The following is a 13,536-nucleotide window of genomic DNA, read 5'->3' as shown; positions in this document are numbered from 1 at the left end:
ATTCCACGGCATTATCCTAGAGCAGATTTTTAAAAAATATCTCTACCCTAGATGACAACTGCCTTCTCAGTTGTCTTCTGTCTCTTCAGTCTCTTCACTATAATCCATCATTCATACTGCTGCCAGATTCCTCAAGCAAAGTTCTGATGACCTTCAAAACACCTCTCCCCAACCCACAACTGGCTACAGAAAAAAAGTCTTCCCTCTGTAGCCTATCATTCAAAGCTATCTAACCCTGACCAAAATATCTTTCCTTTTTTGTTTGCTGCTTGTCCTCTTCATCCGTACTCTTCTCTCAACAAATTGGTTTGCTATTACTCTCTGCATAGCCACATAAATTCCCACCTCACATTATTCCCTCTCCTTAGAATACACTTTTCTACCATCAAAATAAAAAGACTTGAAGAACAACCCCAATTCTACCATTTACTGCCTGAAAATATGCATTTTAACTGAGTCTTAAATTCTCTCATCTCTCAAAGAGGAGTAATGATATCTTGCTTGGAGTTGTGAGGATTAGAAAGTAACATATATAGTAGGACTGGCACGTAATAACTGATCAAAAAGTAATAGACTTTATGGCTAATCCTTCAAGGCTCATTCAAAAGTCATCTTTTTCATAGTCTTTTGGATCCTCAGAGGCTTTTTTGCTTTTTATTTTGTATTTGGTTGTTTGCATACATATCTTAGGTATATAGTGGTCCTTCAAATAGTCTGAGGATAGAACCCATAGCTGATTCAACTTTTTATCTCCTTCAGTGTCTAAAACAGTGTCTGATTCATGGTACTCAAATATTTATTGATGAATAAATACTGAAGAAAAACCTAAGAACTATATGTTCATTTCAGATGCAAAGCTAAACATTAAAAAATGTACATAAATGAAAAGTGTTAATAGTCCCTTCCTCTCTTCAGGATAAATACGATAGAAAGCATAATGCTTCCTGAATTATTAAAAATTTTAATGGGTGACCTCAACCCATTAAGTGAGCACTTGATGTTCAGGTTGCAAAAAACTCCAAATATAGTCTGTTCTGACCTAGAAACTCTAGTAAATGTTCTAGTCATCATCAGAACTCTGAAAATACATTCCCTGTCTCACACAAGTGAGTTGTGATTTTAAAGAACTGCCTAAGATTAGGTTAGCTGTGGCAGACATACAATTCCTCTCTTGCTGGGTCTCAGATACAGTCCTCATGATCCTTTATGAATGTACATAAATTGGCAGGTTTTCTCAGTACAACATAGAGGACCTTTTCACATATTTTAAAAAGAAAATTTGGGGACTGCATTTTTAAAGCCAATGCCCAGGTTGAATATTGACTGTTAATTACTTCCTTCATTCTATAATTTCTTACCTCTCAGACTTATAGACTATCTACTGGCAACAGAAGACAATAATTACACGTGAAATGTTATCTGCAATCTTTGTGAAGATCTGTATCACTTGGATACTCATACAGGAGTCTTCCCCACTGGAAGACTACAATCTATTGCTCATGTCAATTATAGAGGCACCCAGCAGAACTGCTTTAAAATAATTCCTTAAAGATAGGGTCTTAGTTATTATAAAAGCCAAGATCAAATGGACTAAAGGGTCAGTAAACTGGCAGCAGAGGAATGAATTAAGTACAGAAGAAATTGAATAATCAATGACGTTGGAGATTTCAGACAAGAGATTTTCTATTGAAGGCAGGGATATAAATAGCACAAACACAACACAGACACGTAGAAACAAAAGCCACCAATTCAGCTTTCTGTTTGAAAACTTGTTAGGTCTAGAGAACTGTTCAAACCACAGCTGCTAATGGTTATAGATTTGGCAATCAAAATGTCTTTGTTAAAAAAAAAAAAAGTTTTAACTGCCTTACTATTGAGGTTACAAACCACAGCCTTGATGCATTGTTGCAGTCAACATCCTCCCTGCTGTTTTTGAGAGCTTACATCTGCTGCTGGCAGATAAAACGCTGGTAAACGGCATGGGTTCCTTCCAGGGGAATACAGAAGTTTTAACTAGATGGCTCTCTTCTACCTCTCTCTACTGAGTTGAGCTCACAGCCCTTTCATTTGCACTCCCTACCTTGTCTAGGTTGATCCCCTGCTATTACTCTGGAGGGCTGAAGGTCTAGTGGGATTTTTTTTTTCTGGCACAAATTAGTCATGCCAGCCATACTATTCTTAGAAGATAAAAGGAAGATGAATTCTTAGCTCAGGGGAAAGCATTTTAAGCACATGTTTTTAAAGCCACTTACAGTGTAGTGCACTTGATTTTAAACAACCACTAATAAAGCCTTTTGTTATTTTTTAAGGAACTAAATGATCACACTATGCCAAAAATAGTGAGGGCTTAGTATATTTTAACTTATCGAAGAAAGGCCAAGAATGCAAGGTCAGGAAGTAAATTACTGAGTTTCTTTGGGGAAAGGAAAAGTTAGTAACAAGATGGAGTACAAAATGTGGTCCAAGTCACCTAGGAAATTAGTATCAGTTGAAATAAAAATCATTAGATCCACACTGGTTTTCAAAGAATACAATTCAGCTGGGTGATGAGAAATGAGTGTGGAGATGCAAAAAGAAGACACAGGTCAGGAAACTGTCTCCTCAATGAGCTAACCTACAAGGATAAAAGAAACCCAAACATACCTAGACTAGCACTTCGTAAACTGTATAAAACAGAAAAATACTGGTTCTGCAGTATGAAAGTAGGAAGTGTTGTGGGGAGGGGAGCGGTGTGACGATTGTGGTCAAAAAATTTGGGGAACACTGTAAGTTATAGTCACCAGATACATTAGGTGGAAGCTCCGCCATGGAAGCTCCACCTATGCCATGAAATTGTTTGGGAAATGCTAGTATTCCTAAACTCTCAACTCGTTCTTGCAGAAATGAGAATAAGGCTGGTAAAACAGACTACACAATCACATTTCCTACACCATAGAATCCTAGTTCAAACAGAGACTGATAGATTACCAAAGGTGCTCAAGAAATTTCCAAAAAACAGCCAAATACCAAAGCTACGACTTTTAAAAGTGGTAAGATCCTTACCCAATAAATAAACCCCAAACAGGGCTAATATCAATTCTGAATACATTCATGTGCTACCCTCAAACACAGAAAAGAAACACCGGGGAAAAGCCACAGAAAAGCTGACCATAGAGAAAATAAGCATGGGATTCCTGTGTTGGATGAAGCTCAGAGGCTTCTGGCATTTTGGGACATTCTAATGTCATACATCACGGAAATTCACAAGGAGAGTTGCCAGGATCTACAGCTGAAAACATATGGGAGGATTCCTACCCTTCTATGTGCTGCCCTCAGCAGCCTCAGGATAAAAGACAGAACATAAGCTCAAAAGAGGAATATCATGCTACCCTGAAAGAGATGTATCCTTAAGAAACCTAAAGATTTGTTAATTAGACTTCTAATTCCTGTAAGCCTTGTGGTACTCTGTAGACTAAGATTATAGCTTCCTACTCTTCTCAACATAAATTCGTGGCAGAAAGAAGATTGGCAAACTGTCCAGCAATAGAAATCACTTGACCTTGTATCAGGTAGTGGTTTGCTTGACTGACAAAGAGAGTTAAGAAAAAAATCACCACCCACACTTCCAGAAGCTGCTGGGTTTCTCTCTTGGAATGCAAATATCCTAAGAAAATATAATACATTAAGTTATACTAAGCTGTTAATGACTGTGTATCTCTGAAATTGTACAACTTACACCAATGTAAGGAATTTTTATATTACTTCTAGTCTAAAAAAAGGGAGAGGAGAGATAAGAAGATACTAAAAAAATGGGCAAAAGGTCCATAAGGACAGAGGGTGTGGAAAAGCCCACGACCTCCACGTATCTATGCTTTTGCCTAGATCTGGTACTAAAAGCAGAAAAAAAGGCTCAGAGTCAAAACTCACTCCAAATTGTATGCATTATATTCATAAACATAAAGTAATCAGAGAAGGGCTAACGAGGCAATCCAAAAGTAAATGAAAGAAAACTAAAGGGATAATAACTACTGGCTAAAATGTATGAAGAAAAGAAAAGGTGAGATAGGAAGAGTTTTTTTAAAAAGCAAACAGTAATAACATAAATGAAAGGCATATAAGTCTAGAAAACAAAGAATTTACTGAGAAAAATTAAGCTGAACAATATTTTCTTAAGCACAGTGGTGGAATCCTTTTGCCTAAAGTAACTATTCAAAGGACAGGAAAACCATACTATTAGGTAAGACTCTTCATGCTTCAAGGATATACCTTCCCATTTTGGATTTCTGCTAGTCTGAGTTTAAACGTAAGGCTCTAAATTTCAAGATTTCCAGTTAAGTTGAAGTCCTTCAGCTCCCTCTGCTGTTCAAAAATGTATTTTAGTTATGTTAGTTCAATCTTTACTGATTAAAATAAATAAAAATAAATACATAAATACATACACAATGTGTATACACACGCACACACACACATCCCCACTCAAACCTGGCACGGTCCAAGTAATCAGCGTTCAAACATACTTGCTTATCATGAATTCTCTGGCCTGGACCAAATATTCCAGATTAAGTGATAACAAATTCTACCATCCTCATCACCTAATTGAAATAATTCAAGGGATAATGGTGAGTTCCTTCACCAAAAGCAGCAAAGTTTTAACAAGGAATGAGGACCATATACTGGTTAGCTGGATTGTGGCAACAGATTTTTATGAAGAAATGTATATGAAACAGTCCTCCATAAACAAGAAACCAAAGCATCACTAAGTTTTCTGTTTCTTTCCTGGTCTTTTCTCTCCCCAACACTTCCAATTTAAAAGATTCCCTTCACATACCTAAATTTAGTTGCTAGCACCTTACTATCTCCAGGATTTTGTACTGAAGGATCTATAGGTCAGCTATAGTGGCAAACCAAGCATTTGTCCAAGAGAAATATTCTTTACTTACCTGATCCTTAAATTGATTCTGAGACAAGCAGTCAATTAAGTACACACAGCCTAGAAGACAACCTGATGGATAGTCATTGGGAAATTCCACATCTGAATCAAGAATAACAGAAGGATTAGATAAATTTCATTCTTTTGACCCTGGAACTGTTTTCAATTTCAAACAAATTATTTTTTCTATTATCTATTTATAGATATAAGGAAAACAATTACGTTTTTATTTGGCAGATTGTTCATATGTTAGCAAAAAAAAAAAATTGTGATTGCCTGGCTTAGTCCAGTATCTACATCCTAAGCTATAGGAAAATTACCCTCAAATCAATGAAGTTCATGGATCTCATATTTTTACTCCAAACAAATCAATTCCACTATACCCAACTGGATCAGACTGGAGTTGGTGGTGATGGGTTTTGAAAACAAGCTATAGGTGTCAAGAGGAAACCCATAAAAATGTAATAAAAACATTAAGAATGTCATAACACACAAATTTAAAACAAGCCAGTCATATCAGTCGAAACAGAAGTACATTTTTATGGAAATATGCACTTTTGATTCCTAAAGCTTGGTTTCTTAAAAACTTTTCAAGGTGGTTCTGTAATATCACCTAATTCTACCTTCGTAAGAACTGTATGATCTGGATAAGAGGAAGGAAAGATACCCAAGCATCAGAAGCATATTTTCAAATCCATATTTAGGGTGCTTGGGGTGATTCCCAAAATACATTGCTTAAGTCAACCAACTTCGATCTGTCTAAATCCAAGCAGATGTATATTTGGGTCACTCCCAATAAAAATTCTTATTTGTGGCTATTCTTCCCAATCTAAAGATCCCAGTTTTTAGTAGTCATTTTACTCTCATAGAAAAAAAAAAATGGAGATAAAAAAAATGGAGATAATTTTCTCAGATAAAGTTAAGACTAACTGGTTGATTTCTGGTGTTGGGAACTGATATTTTTATTTGCACTACTTGACAAATTCATGCTTTGAACATGATTTGCCACTAAACACACACACATAGTTTAAAATCACTTTCGAGGGGGAAAAAAAGCCACAAGAAGTGAAAAAAGATGAATGCCAATAACCTCTCTTCAGAAAGTAAGACTGAAAAGAGAATATATGGGTGTTACCTTTCCCACGAAGAAAACGATATGTAGTCTGGAGCTCTGAGACTTCTTGAGGAGAGGGTCTTTTAGCTGTGGCTGCTATCCAAAGTCGTCCTCTGTGAGGGGTATACCAGCTTCTGCCTTCCACCCTTAAATATAAAATTAGTAGGAAGGATTTACATTTTAGTGTCCTGAAGGATCTCATAACATAAAGCAAATTATCCAGTTGAACAAAGAAATCTTTAGAGGATACCTCAGCATTGCAAAAAACAATTCTCCCACAAAACCCTTCATTTGAGTATCAAACCTGTTTTCTAATTTTTCCTGTCATAGGAACAAAGATAATTCCTCTTCAGCTCCTATTTTTTTTTAAATCTGATCTCCATAACTTAGACTTGGATCTTTCACTAATCTTAGGACTTCCACAATCCAAATCTTATATTTAAAGGCATCTAGGTTATCCCACAAAAATGGAAATCCTTGCCTTTCTGAGTCAAAGGCTAAACTTTTCTTGGAAGATTTATTAACTAAATGTTCTCCAACCTGACAGAAAAAATTCTCAACCACACATAGCTCCCCAAGAATAGTATCTTTATAATTATTACTTAATAGAATTTAAGTAAATAAAAATGCTTATCTTTACTCTTTAAATTGCAACTACATTCATTTATATTTTCTAAGTATTGTATAAAGGCTGTTCTTTGTAGATAAACAACTTGTTGACTAGTTTGAAAGAATCTGTAAGTGAAATAACAGACTGCATTGAAAAGAATTTAATTACTCACTACTTTCCAAGGATTATAAAAAGATGTTTCTCTCTTAGTTCCCACCTATAAAATAAAGTACATTTATTTTAAAGATACTATTCTTATAATGGGAAATAGGAAATTTCTCATATCCTTTGTTTTCAAATATAGATGAACAGGAAGAGTGCCAGGCACACAGTAGGTACTCAGTAAACGAGGAATGAATCAATACATTCCTGCCCTCTATACCAAATAACCTGAGGAGTTACTGAGAAAATAGTCTCACAAATGTGGCAGAACCACCCACTTTATTTCTGTGGGGTTACTGATTGTGGGTTGGATGCTGCTCATCCTGTTCTTTTCAGTGAAAAAATCTAAATAATACAGATCCAAAATAGGATGAGAGAAATGTAAACATTCTGATTCCCTCAGCAGAAAGCAAGGCTGTTTAGTTTTTGGTTTTAGAAAAGGAAGACATCTAAAATGCAGAGAACTGAATGAAAACAGATATCTGAGAGCCTAGTGCCCTGGAGCAGAAGCATATTCTTATCCATTTGTTCTAATGGCACCATAGATGTGGACTATGAAACATTTAGAAGCCAAAGCAAGGAAGCCTGACATTGAAGAGGGGAGAAAAATGGTAATGAACCTTAATGAAAGAGGAAAATCACAACTAATCATGAAAATACCAAAAAACAAATCATTGTTCCTAAATGCTGATAATAAATTTTCTTTCAGGAGAGTAGAGAAACAACTGAGACTTACAGTAAAAATGAAAAAGCACTTTGAAAACCTAAACTCTAATTCCATCTCTGTCACTAACTAGCTTTATAATTCAGAGGAAGCTACTTTTCCTTACCTTTTAATCCCTCTGACAAGCAGAGAAGCCCAGGGCTGATGCATAGAAAGGCACCAGCCACCATCAAAGCCTTCCTGAAATTCTTCATCCTGGATTCGCAACTGGTGCCGACATGAGTTAAACTCTAGTTCTGATCCTGCTGAATGGAAAGCTTTCTTCTGTGAGGTTGCACCTGTCTGGTCTACCCACTATACAGGAAAAAAAACAAAACAAATATACAGTTCTGACAAAGGAAGAAGCTAGAGTAGGTGTACAAAATGAGATGAATGCTAATAATGAAGAAATCATACTGGGAACATATCCTTAGAAAATTTTATCCTATCTCTGTCTGAAATAGGGCCAAAAAAGTGAAGGTATAAATCAGTAGGAGCCCCAGTTTTGATCATAAGGTCCCAATTTAAAGGTAATTAGAATGTTGAAATCTCCATACATAGCTTCTCAATTCTAGCAACAGTACAACTATCAGACCAAATAATTGGTCTGTAATTATTTCTACTTTATGCTTATTAATGATCCATATTAGTTTCTGGACAATTTCTCAACTGTCAGTCAAATGAAGGTTCAACATTTTGGTCTGTACATTCTTCATGTGCTTAGGGGCAGGATCACATGCTGGTACCATTGTAAAGACAAACGGATGCTGCCAGGCAGCATTTCTAACTAGTGGATACATGAAGTTTTCTTTTACCCTGAAATGAACAACTTGTCCTCTAAAAAAAGAGGATGAAATACTACTGAAACAAGGTTCCCATCATGTAAAGAGAACAGAAAATCACAGGGTACAGGTAATTACAGGAAACTGAAGAGTCTTGGCAATAATTTAGTTAGAGAATGACAAAGGTTAATGTTTCTTCCAGAGCAAGAAGACTGAGTGCTCTGAAATTTAAGGAGAAAAAAAAAAAGGTTTTATTAGGATGGTGAGGCTGGGGTTAGTTGTCTTAATGTCTTGACTTTTTTTAGTAATTTATAAAGGGGAAGAATGCTGAGTGGTAGTCTAGAAATTCTAAGCAATCATTTAACTCCTAAGGTTTCAGTCTTCTCAACTATAAAATGATAGGGTTGGACTAAATAAATCTCTAAGACTTTTTCTGCAATAAAACTTTATGACTTTAGTCAATTATGTCCTATCTTAAAAAACCAAACATTTGAGTACTTAACTATATGAAAAGCACACAAAGTAGTGAGACATATAAAATATAAAAAAGATATGGTTCTTGCTTTCAAGGAACTTAAAGACAGATAAATAACTATCCAAAATATAAGGCAGAAATGAGTAAATACTACACAGGGATATAACCCCTTAACTAGGAACAGAGAGGAAGAAATGATCCATTACAGGAATAATAAGTGATTTCATAAAAATGTTGGTATTTACATAATTCTGCTGCCCAAATTCTCTGTTCTATCTCTATTACTGTTCTTGTTTATATTATCTTTTTCTCTATTCCCACAGCCACTCTGCTAAATTAATCTCATTACTTTTCAATAATATTATTATAGAGCCTACTAACTGGTCTCATCTAGATTTTCAGCCTTTAAAAAGCTCTCTACTGCCCTACTAGTGCTACAACACTAATTTGGGCCCTCATCATCTCTCCACTGTGCTACTGCAATAACCTTTTTAGCAATTTCTCTGCTTCCAGTCTTACTCCTCCTCCCTCCAATCCATTCTCTACATAGGCATGGAAGTCAAGCCAATCTTCTGATGAAATTCTTCAAGGACTCTGCTTACTTTAGGATAAAACCAAACTCCTTAGCATGAGACATGAGGGCTTTCATGACAAGATGATGCCTACTGTACTGGGTTAAGTAATATCCCCCCAAAGTTTATATCCACACAGAACCTATGAAAGCAACGTTATTTCAAATAGAGTCTTTGAAGATGTAACCAAGTTAAAATAAGGTCATACCAATGACTGGTGTCCTTATAAAAGGAGAGAACACACAGAGAGACAAAGACACACAGGAAAGAAGGTCATGTGAAGTCAGAGATTAGAGCGACTTAGCAACAAACCAAGAGATGCCTACCAACACCAGAAGCTTAAAGAGGCAAGAGAGCCTTCAGGACCTGCCAACATTTTGGTTTTGGTGTTGAGACTGTAAGAATAAACTTCTGTTGTCTTAAACCAACCAGTTGTGGTACTTTGTAATAGATGCCCTAAGAAACTAATATACCTACTAGCTCATTTTAACTTCTAACAATAATTAATTACTTGTGGTTCTCCAAACTTACAATGCTCTCAAGATGTTGAGGCTTTGTACATATTGTATCTTCTATCTGGAATTCCCTCCCCAGGTCTTTCTGCTTGGAAATTCCTATTCATCCCTTCAGTCTCATCTCAAACACTATTTCTTCTCTGACTCCTTTAATGGGTTTATGAACTCTCTCTCCTAAAATCCTATTGTACCCATGACATGTGTCTATCACACCAATTATTTTAATGAACTGAAATTATTTGTATTCAAACACATCTTCCCACTAAATCTGAAGTCCTTTAGAAGTCCTTAAGGATAGGAGCTGGGCCTTTACCTTTTAATTTCCCAGCACTTAGCAAAGAACCTGGCACATATGCAGTGCTGAATGAATGAATATTTCCAATTAAGCTGCCCAAAGCACTGCTCTGATTGCATCCCTCTATTAAAGAGCCTTTTATGGCTCACATTTACCAAAAAAAAAAAAGTGAAAACTTCCTAAACATTTAAGCTCTGTAGTGATCTGGTTTTACCTACTTTATTTCTTATGATAATCCCTTTTATGAGTACTATCTAGGTTGCCCAAATTCCCTATTCTATACATACATACACATATACATATACGTATATATACACATATACATACATAGTTCCCCCATGCTTTTGTGTACCCATGCCTTATCCCTACAATTAATTCTGCCTGTGTGTGTGTGTATATATGTATATATATACATATATACACACACACACATATATGTATGTGTACATATATATAGTTCCCCCATGCTTTTGTGTACCCATGCCTTATTCCTACAGTTAATTCTGCCTGGAATGTTCTTCCTACTCTCCCCAAACATCCATTTTCCTAGATATTTACTTTTAATGAATGCCAGCTCCCCTATAAAAGCCTCTTGTATTCCCCTCAACTGGAAGTAGTCCTTCTCTCCTGTGGGTTTCCGCTGATCTTTATTTATCTCACCATTAGTATTAGAGCTACTTATATAATCTTTTCCCCTACTAGTCTATTAGTTCTTTGAAGATAGAAGCAATATCTGGTTGATCACTTACTACTGTGCTTGTACATAGCAGATGTTTACTGTACTTGATAGAAACATGAATAACACTGAATATATGAATTAATGTATTAATTTAAAACACTACTCTACAAGACCATCGATATTCTAAAAATGTAAAGAACATTCTCTACAATTATTGTCTAAATCTCTACAGTACTTAAGAAAGCCCTCTCTTTGGAAATACTCAAAAGATAATAAAGGTCAATTTGTCAGAAGTGTTGCAAAAAAACTGGAAAAAAATGAGCCAGAGAATAAGACTGGTGGGTCTATTGAGAGAGCAGACTGGTATTTAAAACCTATTAACAGGCATACTTTAAAGAAGAAATACCTGGGCCCAAAATTCTCTCATTATCAGTTAGAACAAAAGTCCACTAACCTGGGGAGGGGACTGGGAGAGGTTGGGATTCACCAGAACTCCCAAAGGTTCTTCAGAAGATCTATCCAATTTGGGCAATGGTTGGTTCAAGTTTCCATTGGCAATGGCCTGTATTGTCTCATCTAGTCTGTGATAATAAACCAAAAGATGCAATAATTGTTAATGTTCTATGCTCAGAATATCCTTACTTACCAACATAAAACCCTTCAACAGTAATAAAACTTGAGATTCAAAGAGGGGTCCATGAATGATCTCCTTCCCTGATCCTCCCCATCACTTTCTTCTCTTCATTCCAAGAATCTTAAGTAATATGAGCCAGTTAAAGTTCCAGAATGCTAAGAAAATAGGTAAGGTATACTACAATAATTCATCTGTTTAACAAGATTATTAAAAATGTCAAGATTAGAAAAGCCTAGAAACAGTCTGACCCACAGAAGAGTAACGGCAGCCTATTTACTCAACACATTCAATTACTCCTCTGCCCATTAGAAGTCCCTCTCTCCACTCCTCCATGCTGATCTGAATTCTATTCTTGCTTCAAGGCCCAGAAGTTTTAATAAGGCCCTCTACTGGTCCAGCGCAAAAGTGCTTACTCCTTTCTCAGAAGTCCTGTAGCACCTACAATTTAGTCATCAGACATATCCCATGTTATCCTGTGCCTATGTTCATGTATGCTATGAATATTTGGCTCGAAATCTATAAAAGAATGTGATAATTTTCATTTAAAAATTGTGGAACTAATCCCACTGGTTAATAAGAGATCACAGGTCTGTAGGAACAGTTACCTTATTCTACTCTATAGCTCTACATTTGCTGCTTTACTCCATGCCCCTGCTGGATATTTGACAAATGTGGTAGATGATAATTTTGAGGCACAACATAACAAAAACTAGTAAGAAAGGCTGAACCTGACCTTGAACACAGTGAGATATTTGTTAGGAACCTCTTATATGCAAGGTAACTTAAAAAGTGTAGAGGACATGGTTCCTGCCTTCAAGAAGCTTTGAATCTAAGTGGCAGGTTTAAGAGAGCTATAAAGATAATGAACAAAATATGAGACATAATACTATGAAACAGCCACAATCTAGCTAGTGTTTAATATCCTGTCATCTCATGTGTTATGCCAATGAGTTCAAGAGAGAGGTAGATATCTGAAAGGGAAAGAATGGGGGAGAGATTTCCAAACCAAGGGAAAAGTAAAAACAAAGGCATGAAGCTAAAAAAAAGTAAAAGAATTTGAAGAGGTGAGTCTAAAACAGGATGAGGACAGTGGCATCGGAAGGAGGACAATAGATTTAAGATACAGAATAGTGGTAAGTATAGCAAGAACTCCAGAATCTCTCAAAGAAATAATACAAACAGCTAATCGGTACATTTTTTAGAATGTTCATTTACTAGCATACAACCCAAACATAGGAATGTGAATAAAAATTATGATGAAATACTATTTTTCATGTATCAGAATGGCAAATATTTTCTTAAATTGTTGAGAAGAGGATGAAGAAACTAGTATTTGATATCTGGTATGTATGTGATAAATCAAAAGAATGCACAATTTAAATTTTGGGATACTGTCCAATTTCACTTTTATTATGGAAAACCTGGAAAATACAAATTAATAGAAAATAACCAAGAAATAATTTTATTTTTTTCTTTATATCTGTGTATCATAGATGTAATAGGTGAGAACAAATAATTATTTTGAAGCTAGTGGTAGAATTCCTTTTAGGGAGAGAATAACTTTTGTTTAGGAAAATTCTATGATAAATTTGCCAGGTATGAAAGAGAAGGACCAAGGACTGGGCATGTGGGAAACATTACTGTGTTCACCAATACCCAGCTGTGTGTGTGTGTGAGGAGGGAGGGGGAGGGAGGGAGGGGAGGGAGGAAGGGAGGGAGGGGAGGAAGAGAGGAGAGAGAGAGAGAGAGAGAGAGAGAGAGAGAGAGAGAGAGAGAGAGAGAGAGAGAGAGAGAGAGAGAGAGAGAGGAGGGAGGGAGAGGAGAGAGAGGAGAAAGAGAGGGAGAGAGGGAGAGAAAAAGGGAGGGAGGAAGAGAGGAAGGGAGAGAGGGAGGGAGAGAGGGGGAGAGGGAGAGAGAGAAGGAAAGGGAGAGAGGGGAGAGGGAGAGAGGGAGAGGGAGACAGAAAGACAGAGAGAGAGAATGAGAATGAATGTGTGTCATTTTCAAAACAGAAAACAGGGTGAGATCTCCATGTGTGTTCCTTTCAGTACTTTGCTGGAGCCAATATACATATCTTTCATCAACT

The 13,536-nt window shown here is 36.3% G+C and overlaps 1 protein-coding gene across 1 annotated transcript in view; it reads right to left on the bottom strand.

The window, feature by feature from the left end:
* Positions 1-13,536, bottom strand: part of TRIP4 (thyroid hormone receptor interactor 4) — a 45,093-nt gene that overhangs the window by 13,916 nt on the left and 17,641 nt on the right. The window contains exons 8-11 of the mRNA XM_016141075.2: positions 11,271-11,397; positions 7,626-7,813; positions 6,045-6,169; positions 4,920-5,011 (exon numbers count right to left, since the gene is read on the bottom strand). Coding sequence (XP_015996561.1) covers positions 4,920-5,011; positions 6,045-6,169; positions 7,626-7,813; positions 11,271-11,397 — 532 coding nt within the window. The remainder of the gene's footprint in view (positions 1-4,919; positions 5,012-6,044; positions 6,170-7,625; positions 7,814-11,270; positions 11,398-13,536) is intronic.

The sequence above is a fragment of the Rousettus aegyptiacus genome, unplaced genomic scaffold (assembly GCF_014176215.1).
Source record: "Rousettus aegyptiacus isolate mRouAeg1 unplaced genomic scaffold, mRouAeg1.p scaffold_m13_p_3, whole genome shotgun sequence".
In the NCBI taxonomy this organism is placed as follows: Eukaryota; Metazoa; Chordata; class Mammalia; order Chiroptera; family Pteropodidae; genus Rousettus; species Rousettus aegyptiacus.
Note: the sequence above shows the minus strand (reverse complement) of the source record. Positions and strands in the feature narration are given on the sequence as shown.